Source organism: Achroia grisella, unplaced genomic scaffold (assembly GCF_030625045.1).
Source record: "Achroia grisella isolate CSIRO2021 unplaced genomic scaffold, CSIRO_AGI_Agris_v1 utg516, whole genome shotgun sequence".
In the NCBI taxonomy this organism is placed as follows: Eukaryota; Metazoa; Arthropoda; class Insecta; order Lepidoptera; family Pyralidae; genus Achroia; species Achroia grisella.
This window is the reverse complement of record NW_026712909.1, coordinates 1,432,874-1,449,761: the sequence shown is the minus strand read 5'-3', so window position 1 is coordinate 1,449,761 and position 16,888 is coordinate 1,432,874. Positions and strand designations below refer to the sequence as shown.

At 31.2% G+C, this 16,888-nt stretch overlaps 3 protein-coding genes across 4 annotated transcripts; 1 reads left to right on the top strand and 2 right to left on the bottom strand.

The window, feature by feature from the left end:
* Window positions 1–426: 426 nt before the first annotated feature.
* Window positions 427–2,513, bottom strand: LOC131847246 (enoyl-CoA hydratase domain-containing protein 3, mitochondrial). 2 transcript variants are annotated; one of them, XM_059196766.1, is made up of 7 exons: window positions 2,471–2,513; window positions 2,127–2,239; window positions 1,902–2,037; window positions 1,685–1,783; window positions 1,116–1,207; window positions 911–999; window positions 427–828 (listed from the first exon to the last, which is right to left on the bottom strand). In XM_059196766.1, the coding sequence occupies exons 1-7, from the start codon at window positions 2,486–2,488 to the stop codon at window positions 539–541; spliced, it is 837 nt and encodes a 278-aa protein (XP_059052749.1). In that variant the 5' UTR covers window positions 2,489–2,513; the 3' UTR covers window positions 427–538. The 2 variants fall into 2 exon arrangements, with proteins under 2 accessions (XP_059052749.1, XP_059052750.1); XM_059196767.1 differs by having other exon boundaries at window positions 1,685–1,780.
* A 159-nt stretch (window positions 2,514–2,672) lies between these two features.
* LOC131847248 (ATP-dependent DNA/RNA helicase DHX36-like) lies at window positions 2,673–10,869 on the bottom strand. Its single transcript, XM_059196769.1, has 12 exons — window positions 10,573–10,869; window positions 9,062–9,787; window positions 8,702–8,871; window positions 8,039–8,201; window positions 7,265–7,541; window positions 6,674–7,136; window positions 6,014–6,244; window positions 5,506–5,684; window positions 4,550–4,874; window positions 4,030–4,298; window positions 3,135–3,315; window positions 2,673–2,818 (listed from the first exon to the last, which is right to left on the bottom strand). The coding sequence occupies exons 1-12, from the start codon at window positions 10,741–10,743 to the stop codon at window positions 2,704–2,706; spliced, it is 3,270 nt and encodes a 1,089-aa protein (XP_059052752.1). The 5' UTR covers window positions 10,744–10,869; the 3' UTR covers window positions 2,673–2,703.
* Window positions 10,870–11,040: 171 nt separating this feature from the next.
* On the top strand, window positions 11,041–16,629 carry LOC131847245 (probable N-acetylgalactosaminyltransferase 6). Its single transcript, XM_059196764.1, has 7 exons — window positions 11,041–11,311; window positions 12,060–12,211; window positions 12,542–12,639; window positions 13,083–13,263; window positions 13,467–13,605; window positions 14,804–14,989; window positions 15,344–16,629. Exons 1-7 carry the CDS (start codon window positions 11,297–11,299, stop codon window positions 16,376–16,378), a joined length of 1,806 nt encoding a protein of 601 aa, XP_059052747.1. The 5' UTR covers window positions 11,041–11,296; the 3' UTR covers window positions 16,379–16,629.
* Window positions 16,630–16,888: the final 259 nt, after the last annotated feature.

Genomic DNA, 16,888 nt, shown 5'->3' with positions numbered 1-16,888 from the left:
TAATCATCTATTTAATGTATAATTTCGATACAATGTATATAGTGTAAAATGTCCTATTGGCCAAATAATATTTTAATATCGTGTAACGTGATTTATACGTGTGCTTCATTACCATAAATTTCAGCTTTTGAAATACGTTAAACGTTATAAGATAGTGGCAAATAAAACTTAGGTGTAATTAAGGAATGTGTTTTATTCCATTGTTTATATGTAACAAAATATAATATAAAAATTTTATAACAATGTATAAAGGAGATATATACAGATAGTTAACTTATTGTTTAAATAGAAAAATCCTTACAGTTTAAGGACAAAGAGTCTTTGTTGTGTAAAAATACTTTATTATTTCATAGTCTCACATTCAATTCCCACTGCGTTTTGCGTTTTGAAATACGAACAGAAATATCGTGAGAATATTTTAAAAAATCCAAGGGTCAGTTTTGCGTAAAAACGCGAAATTCACAATGTTTATTAACCCATACATGAAGTATGTTTTATTCTACTCTACTAATTTAAAAGTTTTGCAACATATTAATATTTATTTATGACTCCAGCTTGGTTTTCGTTTCTCAGCAAAACTCTTAATTCCTTCTTGTCCGTCGCCACTATTTATATTTTCTACCATTATTTTCTCACCCAATTTATAGGCTTCTAAAAGATCTAAGTCAATTTGTTTGTAGAAGAATTCTTTTCCCAGTGCTATAACACTGCGGCTTTTGTGTTTAATTTTTTCTATGATTTCATTAACTTCTATGTCTAATTGTTCTGCAGGTACCACTTTCGTCACAAGACCAATTTCATACGCTTTTTGCGCCGTTATAGGTTCACCTGAATAATATAATTTTAAGTTATGCAAAGTATATGCGAAATCTATCTACTATATTGAAATAGTAAATAAACTTGTAACAACCTGTGTATAGCATGTACGTCGTTTGTGATTTAGGGATTGATCTTGCAATAGCTATACCTGGAGTTGAGCAAAATATTCCAAAATTAGCACTGAAATTGAAAAAAATATATTTTAAATTTGGCTATGTAAAAGAAGTGACATTTTATGGATTCAGCTACTTAGCTATACAATGTTTACTAGTATAAGAAGTAGGTACAATGTTTACCCAGGTGTTGAGAATTTGCTTGTTTCTGAGCATACAATCATATCACATGTAGCAACTAACTGACAACCAGCTGCTGCTGCAAATCCATTTACCTGTGTTAGCAAGAACAAAAATTATATTTTAAACAAATATATAATTTTAGCATATGAACATGACTATGCCAAACAATTTCATGATAAGAATATTTTCACTTTTCATACTTGTAAGGGCATATTTTTTCAGCAGTCAAGTGTTAATTATCAAATTTGTTTTTTATTTAATGAATTTTATAGTTTTTTTTGTCAGGTTTGGAGAAAATTATATTAGGTTTACATCTGAGGTGTGATTTTAAAAATTATTCTCATCTATGCAAACTAAAAATCTAGTTTTGAAATTACGGCAAATTGACGCCATTTATTACCAAAAAATTGTATAACTTTGTTTTCTGGAGTGTGTCATACTAAATTTTATAACAAACACTTCCTACTAGTAGATGGTCGAAACACATCCAATAATCCTTCATTTGACAAAGTATAATAAGTAATTTAGGTGTTGCAAGCATATATACTATTAATTAGAGGTTTCATTACCTTAGCAATTATTGGTACAGGACTTTGTATGACGGACTTCATTAGTTCTGTAGCTTTCCTGAATATTACTTCATGTTGCTTTATTCCTGCAGATGACTGCTAAAAATAAAACTAAAGCTGTGTATCAGGGAAATGGTACATACTTTAATATATTATGTGGTATAGGAATAGATATTATAATATGAAATAAATTTTATTATACAAGTATTGTACTTACTAGTTCTTTGAGATTATGTCCAGCAGAAAATACATTGCCTTTGGCAGATAAAATTATAGCTCTCAATGATACATCATCTTTATTCTCATTTATAGCCTCTATAAGATAGTTCATCATATCTATTGACAATGAGTTCCTATATATAAACAAAAAATAAGGTATTTGGAATAAGTAGTACATATTTACTGCATCTATAAATATAAATTTATAATTAATTGTACAAACTTCGTTTTTTCATGAATTAATGTGATTTCTCTTGTTCCATCATTTTCCTGAATAAGTATGTGTTTGTTATGAACACAACGATATAGTCCAAATAAAGATCTAGTCGATTTTCTCTGAAAAATCATACATAAATATATTTTGATTTGTTGAATAATAGTTACAATTTATCTATACGTAGAAAACCAATTTTGCACTTATCTCTAAAAACTACCTAATACCGGCTGCTATAGCCGGTATAATTTGTCGCAAAACGATAAATAGGGAAGGTTAACTACACGAAGATAAAAATAGTTTGATTCGTTATCAAATACCTACTATTATTAATATAATAAGATTCATTTTACCTTAAAAGATGCAAGCATCGTAGATAAATTTATTAACTTACAATGAGATTTTAGCATTTAAGCAGTAAAATCGATATAAATCGATAATAAAACTTTTATAAAGTGTTTTCAACAGAACGTCATTTTCGACTGTCATCTTAGGGTTGCCATACATACTTATTAAAATAGTTACATTTTGTGAAGCAAAAAAAAAAAAATCATAGTTGTTGAGTAGCATTTATTTATTATAATTTTCAATGGCGTCTATCAACATTGCACTCCGATGTATCAGATTCTGCAGTGTCATCACCATCGTCATGATAATAACTAGCACCTTCGTCTTCAGCTGTAATCAGTTCCACAAGTGCCCTACAAGAACAAAAAAACACATTACAGACATTCATATTTTGTTTTAGACTAGATGAGCCCGCGAGTCCGAACACGTGTAAAGTTTTTGGTTGCAAATTGATTAAAATAAAACAAACACTAAATTTAAATACAATAACACACAGTGAAAATGCCGATCAAATTTCCTTTAAAAAAATGTAATTGTTTTGGAATTTATTACGTTGATCAAGTTTCCTACAAAGTTTTTCTTATGTATGTTCCATTTACAACAGTGATCAAAGTTACCTTTCCATTATATGTATGCAGAGACACGCGATTCAAAAAATAATGAACTCACTTTATTACTTCGTCTTCAAATTCATTGTGATGTTCCGCGTGGGTACTATTTACCATGATCTTGGATGCCAGAACTTGATCCAGCAGTTTTCTCAGCTCAAAAAGCACATCAGCTGTCTCTTGCACACATTGTACTTTATAAGTTGATATTATCATTTCACATAGTTCTTCTGTTCCTTCTTCTGCAAAAAAAAATGATTACACATTATTACTAAGAAGATTAGTAGGATATAAAAACCTATGTCTAAGTATAAAAACTTGAAACTTGTTTTATTGACGGGATTATTATTTACATGTACCATTAAAAAAAATCACAGAATATTACCTGAATCACTGGATTGAATTATACGGAAATTAGTATTAAGAACGGAGCGAGATCATATACCAATAGTCATCAAGTACAGAAATATAAAAATTTAAATCAGGAAGATAGGTATGTGTCTATCTATGAAAACCAGTGATTGGGTTGACTAATAAAATAATTTTTAATGAGTATCGAGCTAGCTTCAGAGCACTACCAAGACGTTTTAAGGTAGATGAATATAATTCACCATACACCCGCTGAACTTCATTTTACCGTATCGGTTGTGACACTGGTGAAATATCTGAATGTCAATAATAACAAATGAAACGTGGCAAGATCCCATGATTTTTCTTAATGTTATGTGGGGTAACACATCGAAATTTTAACTATAAAATATAATAATATTCCAACTATATGTCTGCAAGCATGAGGTTTAATTTCTTTGCTGGTTTAATTTCTGAATGGTACAGATTTTCGGTAAATTTGCTAAAACTGTATAAGGGGAGGGGGAGGTCATTTATTAGTACAGCTGCTGTATGTATCTTGCAAATAAATTAATATATTTGTCTTATTGACATCTGTAATTGCTTACCAATCACTTTTAACTCGCCGAAGAACAGCAACGGCAAGGTATAAACTAGTGTAACATCGAGTAGATAGAGTTTCGTGGATTGTTGTTTTTGGAGATACACCAGCCAGTTAGCGCCAGGCTTGTCACATAGAATGCGAATAGGGCCCATTTTGTGAGGCGGCGGGCACATGATACTGCTGGGGTGTAACTGTACAGGCCCATCTTCTGGTGTTTTGACTTTAATCCTTATTTGCTTTTTAAAAGCGTTTCTCCCACGTATGCCTACCCATCTAAAACAATGTTATTGTTAATCCTAATATAGCTTATACATTAGAATAACACATAGGCTATATTTTATATTGAAATTTAACGCGGGTGAAACCGCGGGAACAACAAGTAGGCTATAATTTAAAATATAATGTGTAAATTAGGCGCATGAAAATAATGGTATGTAAGTAAAGATAAACTAAGGTATGCTTCAGAAAAATGCCATTACTCTAGTAGAATAAAAAAAATACGTCAGGAAACATGGTTAACTTACCCGACAGCTCCTATATTAGGATACAATGCAGCAGCAACTATCGCTTTGAACAGACTTATGTTATCTGCATTCCGGTTCTCCCACGACGCCTTAACATTGCCTGAGGGAAGGAATCCCATGTTTCTAAGATTGTCGCCTAGCTGTCTCTTCATATCGCTTAAGAGTTCTAGAGTGTTGATAGACAAAAAGTATTGGTAAGCGAAGTCACGAGCATCTCTTCCTCGGAGGTTTTCCCACCGCAAAACTGCTTCTGACATCGCCACGTGGTCGCTAGGCTCGCCCAACGCTAGTTCATGTTTAGCTGCCTCCACTTCTCGTTCCTTACCTAATTAACGAAATATAACAATATACCTTCACGACTTTTCTTCAATATGGGATAATCAGAGGAATTGTCGACTATCGTCGTGGTGGTGTAGGTAATACATGACATGGTCAGATTTGACACAGATTCCTTTTAGATCGTTTAAATCTAATTATCCACACACACTTATACTCGAATTAATACTAATAAAGATTTTGTATGTTTGTATATCATAATCTTAAAAATACATGATTAATTTTAATCATTATTTCACCTATATACATTTACATAGCCAGTACGTAACGGACTGTATTATATGCGGGATGTATCTAGTAATTAATAGTTTTTGCCTGAGACAAATGTTTACTTTTATTTTTGCAATGTATCCTACTATTAAACTTTCTCTAATATAATAAATCATTATGTTTTTCTAATTGGTTTATCTCCTATCATTTTACCATTAATTTATAAACCGCTAATGTATTATTTTTAAATTAAGGTTTTACTTTTGTTTCGGTCCAACACTAATCATGACATAGACAGGTATTAATGTCATACTGTATAAGTAATGGCGCCTCCATATGACGGTATATATTTGAATCCAACTACGCTAAACTAAAATAGATGTTCCTTACAAATTCAAGAAATCAATTACCTATGACCAAGAGGAAAGGATCCTTGAAGCTCCAGATGGCGGCGAGACTGGCGGCCCGGTCGAGACATCCGAACAGTGCTGCGAGGAGTAGCAGCTTGCCGGCTGACGGATGCAGAGGCAGCCGTGCTAAGTGCCAACCCAGTGGTGTTAGTCTCTCTTCTTCATCCAATGCCCCGCATCTAAATCCCATCGATTATGTTAGAGGGGCCGTTCATTAATTACGTGAGGCTTAAAGGGTGAGGGTTGATTGAACAAACATCTATTATATATTTATTTTTTCATCAAATGCACGATTTATAAACCGAAAATCTGCGGATTTTTATTTCATAAACTAGTAAGCACAATAGAGCTCCAGTTCTACTAGGATTTCCTGTGTTTAGTATCTACAAAAAAAATATAAGACACGGAAATTTAAAATATTTTTTATATAATGATGACATTCATTCATATTAATCTACATACACAATATTATACCATAACTATAATGAAAAATATAAAATTTTCTTACTGCCTCAAATGTTTAACAGCCCACTCAACCGTTGAACTTGCTGGTGAATCGGGTACCAATTTCAGTGCATCAGCTGCTTTTCCTAACCTCAACCTTTTAATAGACAATACTGGCTCTAATAAGTTACTTCTCTGAAGTTCCGGCAAGAAACGTTCTGGCAGTTTACTTGCTCGATACGAGGTCACAAGATGGTAACAAATACCAGGCTGACATCGACCAGCGCGACCTCGTCTGAAACGGTAAAACTGCATCAAAACATATTTTTTATGTAACTGAAAAGGCAACCAAGCTGACGTCTCACCTGATGGTAAGTGGCCGTATGTAAATTACGTAGCGTTATGTAGAATCGTGTGCTTTCGTAGTATAGCAAGCATAGTGTAATTATTGCAATAATAAAAAGTTACTATTTTTCTTCAGCCTTATTCAGTTACTATTTATCTATTTGATAGAAAACATTGTGTGATGGTTCATATTACATCAGGGTTAAATTAAAATTAATGAATTAAAACATATACGTACATATAATATAATACATATTTGGTAATAATTTGGAGAACACTATATTTGTGTACATTTTAGATAGTACATTCAAAATATTATTAGGGCAGAATTTATTTAGGAACTATTGATATATAAATATGCTAGTAATAATATTATTACCTTTGACGCAAATTTGCTTGTGATACCCACTCTATTTGTAGCGTAGAAATATTAGTCTCTACATTTAGTCCGGTACATTTGACCCTACCACAATCAATTACATATACAATATCATCTATTGTTATAGATGTCTCAGCTATGTTTGTTGCTATTATTATTTTTCTTATATGCTGTGGTGGTCTCTCGAATATCTGGCGTTGTTCTAGAGAAGACAACTTGGAATGTAACGGATAAATATTGTAACGCGAGTTGGGAAAAGCCCCACTTATGCTCATTTGTTTTATGAGTTTCGTTATATCTCCAATACCAGGTAGAAATACGAGGATTGCACCTGGATCACCTTTGCATACGTGTAAAAGTAGTTCAAAAATCAAATCTATTTCGAAAATTTCTATTCTAGAATCCAACAAGGTCCTATAAACATTACCGTTAATTTTATGCCTTATAGATTCCAGCCACGGGCCTGAAATAAATTACAATTAATTTAGATTTATATTATATCAATGTATGCTGTTGCAATTAATTTTTGCACACATTTTGTCAAAATAATTTAATATATTCAACAAAAAATCAATAAGTGAGTGTTCTTACCAACTTCTGCTCTGTGTTGGATTTCCTTTTCGTCTATTGATTTAAAACGTTTACTTTCCCTCTTACTATTATACCAGCCTCTAGAAGCCAGTTTCTTATTAACAGGTAGTTGGTATTTTGTTAATTGTAATATATCTTCCAAATATACGTCTTTAACAGGATATGCCAAACCTTCAATGTGCATCATAGGGCAGTTGTCGTAGTAGGATGATAATTTGTCCGCATCAATTGTAGCACTCATAAGTATTAGTTTCAAATCCTTGCGCTGTTTAAGGATCTAAAGTAAAAAAAAAACTGTGTTAGGCCATAAGGTACATATAATATTTAAACTACAATATAGAAACTTGAATTTAGTAGTAGGATATAAATGAATAGTACCAGATTGGTTTCCCTTAGTGTTAAAGAGAGATCGAATTAATTGATATCACTCATGGTGTGTTAATATTAGTTTGCAGAACAAGGACAAACACAATGTAAATAGTTTATTTGTTCGTAACACATGTTAACATATATATTTAATTTAATATATATAATGCAAAAAGAGTAAATTCTACAAAATTGTATTAATGCATTATTATACATATAATAGTGAGTACTTGTACAGGGAAAAGCAGAATAGGACGACATTGTATAGCATGATAACTGCAAAAATGTTGTAAGGAATGTATAATATGGGTTTCTCAGGTTCATACTTTACAGATTAATTTGGATGAGTTCTATGTTCAGCAGATGATAATAAATAGGTACTGATGACGATGATTATTGTTATCTGACCTCCTTCAACATGCACATGGCCAAATCTATGTGTGTGTCTCTTTCGTGTACTTCATCCAGTATTATATGACTGTAATTAGTCATGCCTTGATTAATCTCTAAATCCACCAGAAGTATTCCTGTAGTACAATACATTATACTGCCACGTTTTCTGCAATCTTCTCTGGAATATAAATGCATGTAGATAATCAATTACATATGTTAGAAAATAAAGTAGAAAGACTATTTAATGAGTAGGTAAGGTCAATCTGTCAAAATCATTTTTGTGAAGATAACATGAAATATTGAGTATATTAAATTTAAATTTAATTCAAATTTATATGCATTTATGGAAATACTGTTAATTTAAAATTACTCATCAATTTTATTTAATTGTATAGATGCAAAAAATAGAGTAACTAAAGATGTAAAATGTAAATGTAAATAGCAGAATATCCTCATAAAGAGTAGTTAAACATCTAACTGTATCTGTTGGGCATACTCCTACTTATTTCAAGAGGTATTAGTATTATATATAATACATTATTAGTATTAGTGTCATATTAATGCTATTCATACCATTCCAATAATATGAAAATAAAAAAAATATAAAACAGTATCAGCTACTAGACTAATCCATCACTGTACATTATATGTGTATGTAAAAACAATTAATCAACTTACTTTTCTAATCTAACAGCATATCCAACAGATGAACCTATTTTCTCTGCTCTCTCTTCAGCAACTCTTGTAGCTAGAGACAGTGCTGCAATACGTCTTGGTTGAGTGACTAGGATCTTTATGTTAGCGCCTCTTTTGTTTATTATAGCATCATCTAGAATTAATTGAGGTATCTATAAAAAAGAATTATAATTAATTATACTTGATTATAATCACTTGATGATTTATTCCGAGGTATCCATTTTTTATAATATGTGTTTGTAAAAACATAATTGATGGAAGCATAATTTTACCAACTGTTTAATGTATTTTCGATATAATAACAAACATGGGATCTATTAATGTGCATGTAAATCTTTTTACCTGTGTAGATTTTCCACAACCTGTCTCTCCACTAATTACAACTACTTGATTGTCATGAATAATATTGAGGAGATCTTTTGACTTTTTGTATGTTGGTAAGATCTCCCTAAATTGCATTAGTCTTTTATAATTTGCTCGATTGACCATGACTTTGTAATCTTCATATAAAGCAATATTAAGGTCATTGATCTCACTGTTTTTTTCATTTATTTTTATTCCATTAGAAAGACATTCCTCAAGTTTTTCATTAAAAGTTCCGGTGATGATATCTTCATATCCATACTTATAGTCACCAGCACCTCTAAGAGCCAATATTCTGGACTTATCTTCTTTTGCTATTGATTCTGTTGGGATTGGTATGAAGTCAGAAGCTTTAGACGAACTTGGTTCATCATTATGTACTGATACTGATTCTGGTTTAATAAATATATCACAGTCATCTCTATACTCTTTACATGATAGAGGACCTTTAGATTCTGGTTTAATAAATATATCACAGTCATCTCTATACTCTTTACATGATAGAGGACCTTTAGGGTTATTATCATCATTGTCGGGCAATTCCTTTTTTGGCTGAATTAACTCAAACCCTGCATTTTCTTTTGATGATATTTCATTCTCAACTTTAACTTCTTTTTTTGAAATGTTATGAACTGTAAGTTTAGCTATAACTTCTAGTTTATTTTTTAATTTAGTAACTATAGTTTTAGGTATGTTCAAAGTAAACTGAAATGAAATGAAATTATATTCAATAGTTTAAGTAAAAGTAATGTAGCGTGTAAAATATGAAATTAAAACGTAAGTTACAAAAATAAATATTTGTCAACCAAGTGATAAATGCTTTTATAATCTCTGTATAAGTGTATCTTGTAAATTAAATTTAGTGATTGTGTATGCTGCCATTTGTATGTAATGTTTTGTGCATAATCAGTATATTAAGTAAATTATTGTATGAAGTCGTATAAATTGTAAAAAAAACACAAATTTTTTATTGTATATTGTATAAGCAAAAAATCTTGGTAATCAAATTCACAATTTGAATGGGCTAATAAGTACAATAGTATAATTTATATATTAAACACGGATTTTAATGAAGTTTGACCAAGTTTCCACAAAGATAATTCTTTTTCTTTCTTTTGATAGCTGCAACCAATTTGATCAGTGTACATAATTTGCAAGCTATGGCTTATATCAGTTTGCTCTTAAAAGTTTGACGGTTTCGTTCTGTTTAATTAGGCAGGATCATCAACGATCTACATTAATTAATATGTATAGGTATTGCCGATAGATTATTAACTTGGTGGATATTGATACTTTTTATAAAGATGCTTTTGCGGCAGGTAGAGGAATCGACAAACCCACCAAAATTTTTGCCGCCCATTCAACTGAAATGAGCAATGTTAATGCAAATTTTCGGGCTTCGGGTGAAAATTTACTTTTCTTCACTTTTAAAATGTTTCCATCTGGATGGACGGCAACACAGTAAATAAACAAACAGAAGACGTACTAACTTTAAATTCCTTTATCTTTTTACCACGCTGCCTCGTTTGGTTTTTATAGAAAAGACCAATATCTTTGCCTTTCAAGCCGGGTGGGTGTCTTTTATGAATAGTGTATCTCTTTCCACTAGACTCCCATGATGGATCTCGCCTGGGTCCATTCCAATTTCTCCCTTGAGACATATTTGAAATGTGATTGTTCCACAATAATGTAGGAAAGAGTTTAAAGAAATTTTATGTTAACAAATATAAACATTCTGAATTTCTGAGTATTATTTAGCACAGATTTCTGTGTTAATAACTCAGAAAGTATTTCTAATCTGTGATTTATTGACTCTAAAGGATGTTTAATGTTACCACTTTAAAAAGTACTTTAAAGTACAATCAATGGTACTAGTGGTACTACCGTTAAAATATGAAGTATATTTGTAATTTAGTAGTTTGACAGTGCAGATGTGATCTGTGTGATCATTAGTTTATTCATATTTATGTCATCGTGACACCTTTCTAAACAGTTTCCTTTGCATTGCATGATAGACTGACTGACATTGATACTTATAACTGCAACACGAATAATAAATGATATATATATTTTTTCAATGTCTGATTTAATTTATCAAATAATGTGTAATAAATACTAAATATTAATTGGGAATTGATAAAAAAAATTAAAGAAATAATGACGATTTAACAATAATGCCAGTGAAAATATTAATTGTACAGATTTAATTAAAACATGTTAGTGAAAAAGGTAAGAATTTATCAAACAATATGTTATTAAATTATTATAAAAAAATTATCGAATACTTTTTAAAAATAAGTCTCAAGTTTCAAACTCTAATGTTCAATGTACAATTATACACTGAATTAATAACCAAGAAGTTATGTTTTACTTCCCTTGAATGCACAATGAAAATATTGCGATATAGCAGTCTTCGTTTTTATTACATTTGATCGAAGTAGAGACTAGATAATTAATGGAATTGAATATATTAATTATAGTTTTGTGGATAATATTATTGAATTTCGGTATTTATGTGTGGTTTACTACGAAAAAAAATAAAGGGATGGCTACAATAATAATAATTTATAGCTTGACAATTTTTGTTATAATTTTTTTTTCATGTACAAAATGTTTATAATTTAAAACCAAATTATATAATATACATAACTTCTTTCTTATGTTTTAGTATGTATAAATACTAAAACATTAAAATTGAATTATGGCATTGTTACAGTATTGATGAATAGTGATATACTTACATGAAATTCTATATCTCCACTTGGAAATTTCTCTAAAAATAATAATAAGTATTGCTACATTGGTATTTTTATACCTCTACAAATGTCATATTAACATAAGATTGATCTTACAAGGTAACATTGCTTGCAATAGGGTCTGATAATTCTGGTAATCTCTTTTTTCATTCAATTAAGGGTATTACCTGTTTAGGAACGTGTTTAGTAACGAAAATTGTGTTTGTGTCATAATTTTTCAGGATTTTTGGGCTATGTTCTGCAGAGGTCGGAAGAAAAAGATTATTACACTAATCATAATTTTGATATTTTTAATTAATGCATTGATGTATGTTAGTATGGAGTTATACAATACTGTAAAGAGGAAACAAGAGAAAGATCTGTGGTATCAAAGGTATGTGCTGACTAGAAGAAATTTAAAAATCATAATATTTAAGACAATATCTTTATGCTCCTTCAAAAACAAACTATTTAGCTTTTGATCAGCTAGTCAAATGAGAGCAGGAGGAGAGAGAGGGGGAGTTACCACTTACCACTGTCTCTTAGAGATACTGCACTTTTGATAAATAAATAAAATTTTATAAATATATTGTTATTATACTGGCTATGATAATTGATCTGATTTGAAGGTACTATTGTAATATGTAGTCAGTTAGTGTATAAATATATTTACTTATCTGTAGTATGTTCTATGATCCATAATGTATGACAACATTTGTTTTAGCTTACATTTTGATGACAATTCCTATGTGGACAAAACTGGAATGAGAGTGGTTGTGGGCCACTATGTTGGTGGCAGTACTGGGGCTAACTTGACTGATGGTATGTAATGGCATTTATTGCATAGTGATATTAACATTATAATACTATGTAACATATTACTACTATAATATATTACACATTTATATTATCACATCAGTGTAATTATTAATTGAATGAATCTGTGTATGTGACCAGGAGAAAATAAAAAATGTAGAGTGTGATCCCTACAAATTTAAATTTATTACAATATATGATCTATGGAGTCTCAAATGCTCTTTATATTGCTTTTTGTTTATGGATTAGATGATTTTTATTAAAATGATGTTATCTACTCTCTAGCATTCGGGGTTAATATAACTTCCTAAAAGTGAAAGATTTTTTAAAACTGGAGAATACCCCAGACAAACAAACAAACAAACAAACAAACTTTACCTCTTTATAATATTAGTATACATTGGTGAAATAGGTTGGTGTTAATTGCCTTCTTATTTATTTTATTACAGAAGTGATAAATAGTAATAATTATGCTCCAGTGCCTGGCGCTGGTGAAGGCGGCAGGCCAGTGCAAATGTCTCAGCAGGAACTAATTACTGCCCGTGATCTCTACTCCTTACATTCCTACAACATTTTAGTTAGTGATAAGATATCAATAAATAGAAGTCTTCCTGATATGAGGAGTGAGAGGTAAGTTGTATTTTTTTTGTAATTGGAGTGGCATACAACTCCAAGATCCACTTAAAGGTAAAGAGTGAGTTGTAATAGTCATCTATACAAGAACTTTAACAGCACCGTAGTAATGAATTTCTATGTTTATTTAATTATCTAGAACACCTTACAGTGAAAGTAGTTTCATTCATACTCATGTGATTTTTCTAATTTTTTTTCAGTTGTAGAAATGTTCAGTTTAACATTGACAATCTTCCAACAGCAACTGTTATAATAGTTTTCCATAATGAAGCCTGGTCTACTCTAATGAGAACAGTAATGTCTGTTATATTGCGATCTCCAGAACAGTTACTGAAACAGGTATGTGTATCACTACGTAATTTAATTGTTGACTTCCTGCACAATAATATGTAGGTATGCTTTTTGCCTATGTGATTTCTTGGATTTAATTCTCAGTCAGGGTGATAAATATTTTTTTTACATTGTTTCTTTGTTTTTGTTTTCTAGTGCCACTAATATAAAATCTATAAATGTATATCATCTTTGTTAAAACCGTAAACCACACCGCTTTGTCTCCCAAACCACGACATTGGGCAAAATCACCGACCTCATTTGGTGGAAGCCATTTAAATTAAAAGAAGAAGAAGAATCATCTTTGTTAAATGTTTGTCTTTGGCGGAAATTAAAAGCATTTTCATACACATTACTATTAAAGTAACAATAGCAGGACCCCAACCCTTTATACTAGAATATTAGTAATATTTTATTATGGGAAAATAAATTTGTCAATAATAATAACTGGGTAGCTGCTTCTTTTTTGTAATCTCCTGTGTTTTCATTACAGACCATTTAAATAGAAAAAAGTAAGTCATTATCAAAGTACAAATGATTATTAAAATCCTTATATCTATTGCATTAGGATCTATTAAATGAGGACAATGAAGTTCACATACTCGAACTATGTATACAAGTAGTAACGTAAATTGCAATACAATTATATGAACTGGACTATCCCATCTGTAGTTAAAAAGGGAGTTTCGTAGGCTTTTCACGCTGGTAGGCACGGGGCCAAGCTACTGTAGTGATGACCTTGGATGTAACGGATGCACACACTGCCACACCTTCGAGTGGTTTCAAGTTCATTCTCCGCATAATAAATAAATTGTGAAACATGTTCTCGCCAAGACTAAAAATATATGATGTATTGTGTTTGCAGTAACATAGATGATACTGCGTGATATGTTTGTTTTGTAGGCTTTGATTTTTTAATTATTCACTGGAATTAATGTATGTATATATATACTTATGCGACTGAATTATTATTAAAGTTTTAAATTTATTTTAACTTTATACAGTTGACAGAATTTATATTGTTTTTAACAGTTCTTATAACTCTCTTAATGTTTATAAAAAAAAGGTTATATACGAATATATATTTTTTAACACTTGATAAAACAATATTTTTCTTTGTCTTTAAACTCACTATACACTATATCACATACTAAGTCAACAGATATTAGAATTCCTTAAAATGAAATTTTATAATAAAATGTTTCAGATTATTCTTGTTGACGATGCTAGTGAACGCAAATACCTAGGAAAAGAGTTAGAAGATGCTGTAAATAAATTAAAGAAAGTTCAAATATTAAGAAGTACCGATAGAAAAGGATTAGTTGGCGCCCGACTCATGGGCGCTAGGCATGCAACGGGTGATGTTTTGGTATTCCTAGACGCTCACTGTGAGGTGTGTATTTCTTATTTGTCCTATATTTTGGAATGCACCTACCAATATTGATCTTCGTAAATGGAGTAGCGATCAGTTCTTATATCATTCTGTTTTTTTGAATTTTTGGCTTGGCTAAAACAGTTATAAAGCTGCTATATTATAAAGAAAAGCTTGGTTTAATCTTCAACCAAATGTTTTTATTATTTTAATTGCTTCCATTTAGTTCCATGGAACTCTTAAAATATACATATATATGTAAAACTCTAAAATTCTTAAAATTTAGAGTTTGAATACTTAATATTTAATTACCTTCAATTTTCAACCTTAATTTAGAATACCTAGAAGTAATATGTAATAAAAAAATCCTTGCAGGTAACAATGGGTTGGTTGGAGCCACTGTTAGATCGAGCTGGCAGTGATGACGTGTTTATTTGTCCACATATCGACCTGCTTTCTGAAGATACTTTAGCCTATACTAAAAGTATAGACGCTCACTGGGGCGCTTTCAGTTGGCACCTACATTTCCGGTGGCTGATGCCTTCTGGTGCAGTGTTATTAAAAAAATCGGAAAATCCATCCAAACCTTATCCAACTCCTGCCATGGCAGGTGGACTTTTTGCAGTACGTAGGAGTCTTTTTTGGCGTTTAGGAGGTTACGATGAGGGTATGGTTATATGGGGAGCTGAAAATTTAGAACTTTCTTGGAGAGCGTGGCAGTGCGGCGCTAGAGTTGAAATAACATCTTGTTCAAGAGTTGGTCATATATTCAGAAGGCATAGTCCTTATAAATATCCAGGTGGGGTTGCAAAAGTTTTAAACTCTAACTTGGCGCGCGCAGCAACGGTCTGGATGGACCAGTGGGCGGACTTTTTTTTTAAATTTAACCCTTCCGTTGCTGCTATTAGAGATCAGCAAAACGTAGCTGACAGAGTAGAGCTTAGAAAAAAATTGCAGTGTAAAAATTTTAAATGGTACTTGGACAACGTATGGCCACAGCACTTTTTCCCAACTGATGATAGATGGTTTGGAAGGATTCGTAACGATAGAGGTGGATGTTTGGGGGTTACTGTCGGTACTCCAGGACTTGGTGGACCAGCTGCTGGTATTCAGTGTGGCAGTGAATATGATATAGAAAAATTATTGCTTTATACACCTGAAGGGAAGATTATGGCTGATGAAGGGTTATGCCTGCAGCAAGGCAACGGAAGGGCTTTATGGAAAAGTTGTAGTGATAATTCTAAGCAGACCTGGCAACAGGCTGGACCACGGCTGAAGACCAAGGGTGGATTGTGTTTAACGTTAGTTTTGAATAATAGTGAAGATGGCGTTGGTGATCCATTAACAGCAAAGAGATGTGTCAAAGATCCTGGTCAAATTTGGCATTTTGAACGTGTGCCTTGGCGCTAATTGTGATAAAATTATTTTTAGTTGTAGTGCATAAGTAGGGAATAGTATCTAATGCAAATTAATTAACCCCGAATTATTATGTAAGTATACTAAAAGATTAATGTTATGTAATTTCGGATTGCACCCAATGCAAAATAATATGAGTTCATTAGTACTTAAGAGTTTTTAAAACAATTATTTTGCATTATTGGTTGAATAAGTACCTAATTACTCTTATATAGTTTACCTCTAATGATATATTTATCGAATATTTTACAAGTTTATACAATATATATATATATGATATTTTAATTAGAGAGTGAATTTTGTGATTTTTTTGTATGTGGAAGGTAATCTCTGGAACCATTGCATTTATTGGATTTTTCTATCACTTTACTGATAATAATGATATAGATGATAGAAAAATCTAATAAAAAAGTCAAATTGTAATTATTTAAAAATAATTATACTATGATTAATATAACAATTGTTGACTGTCACTGCATTTTAAAAATATGTGCCTAATTAATT

Bases quoted from the DNA above. Each gene is read 5' to 3' on its own strand.
- LOC131847245 (XM_059196764.1), top strand. The intron at 12,640-13,082 runs GTATGTAATGGC...ATTTTATTACAG, and splicing joins TGGGGCTAACTTGACTGATG to AAGTGATAAATAGTAATAAT. The intron at 13,264-13,466 runs GTAAGTTGTATT...ATTTTTTTTCAG, and splicing joins CCTGATATGAGGAGTGAGAG to TTGTAGAAATGTTCAGTTTA.
- LOC131847248 (XM_059196769.1), bottom strand. From the start codon at position 10,743: ATGTCTCAAGGGAGAAATTGGAATGGACCCAGGCGAGATCCATCATGG. The intron at 8,872-9,061 runs GTAAAAAGATTT...TCTTTTTTATAG, and splicing joins GTTGTGGAAAATCTACACAG to ATACCTCAATTAATTCTAGA. The intron at 4,299-4,549 runs GTAAGTTAACCA...ACATTGTTTTAG, and splicing joins CCTAATATAGGAGCTGTCGG to ATGGGTAGGCATACGTGGGA.
- LOC131847246 (XM_059196766.1), bottom strand. The intron at 2,038-2,126 runs GTTTGTACAATT...GTTTATATATAG, and splicing joins TTAATTCATGAAAAAACGAA to GAACTCATTGTCAATAGATA. The intron at 829-910 runs GTTGTTACAAGT...TATATTATTCAG, and splicing joins GACGTACATGCTATACACAG to GTGAACCTATAACGGCGCAA.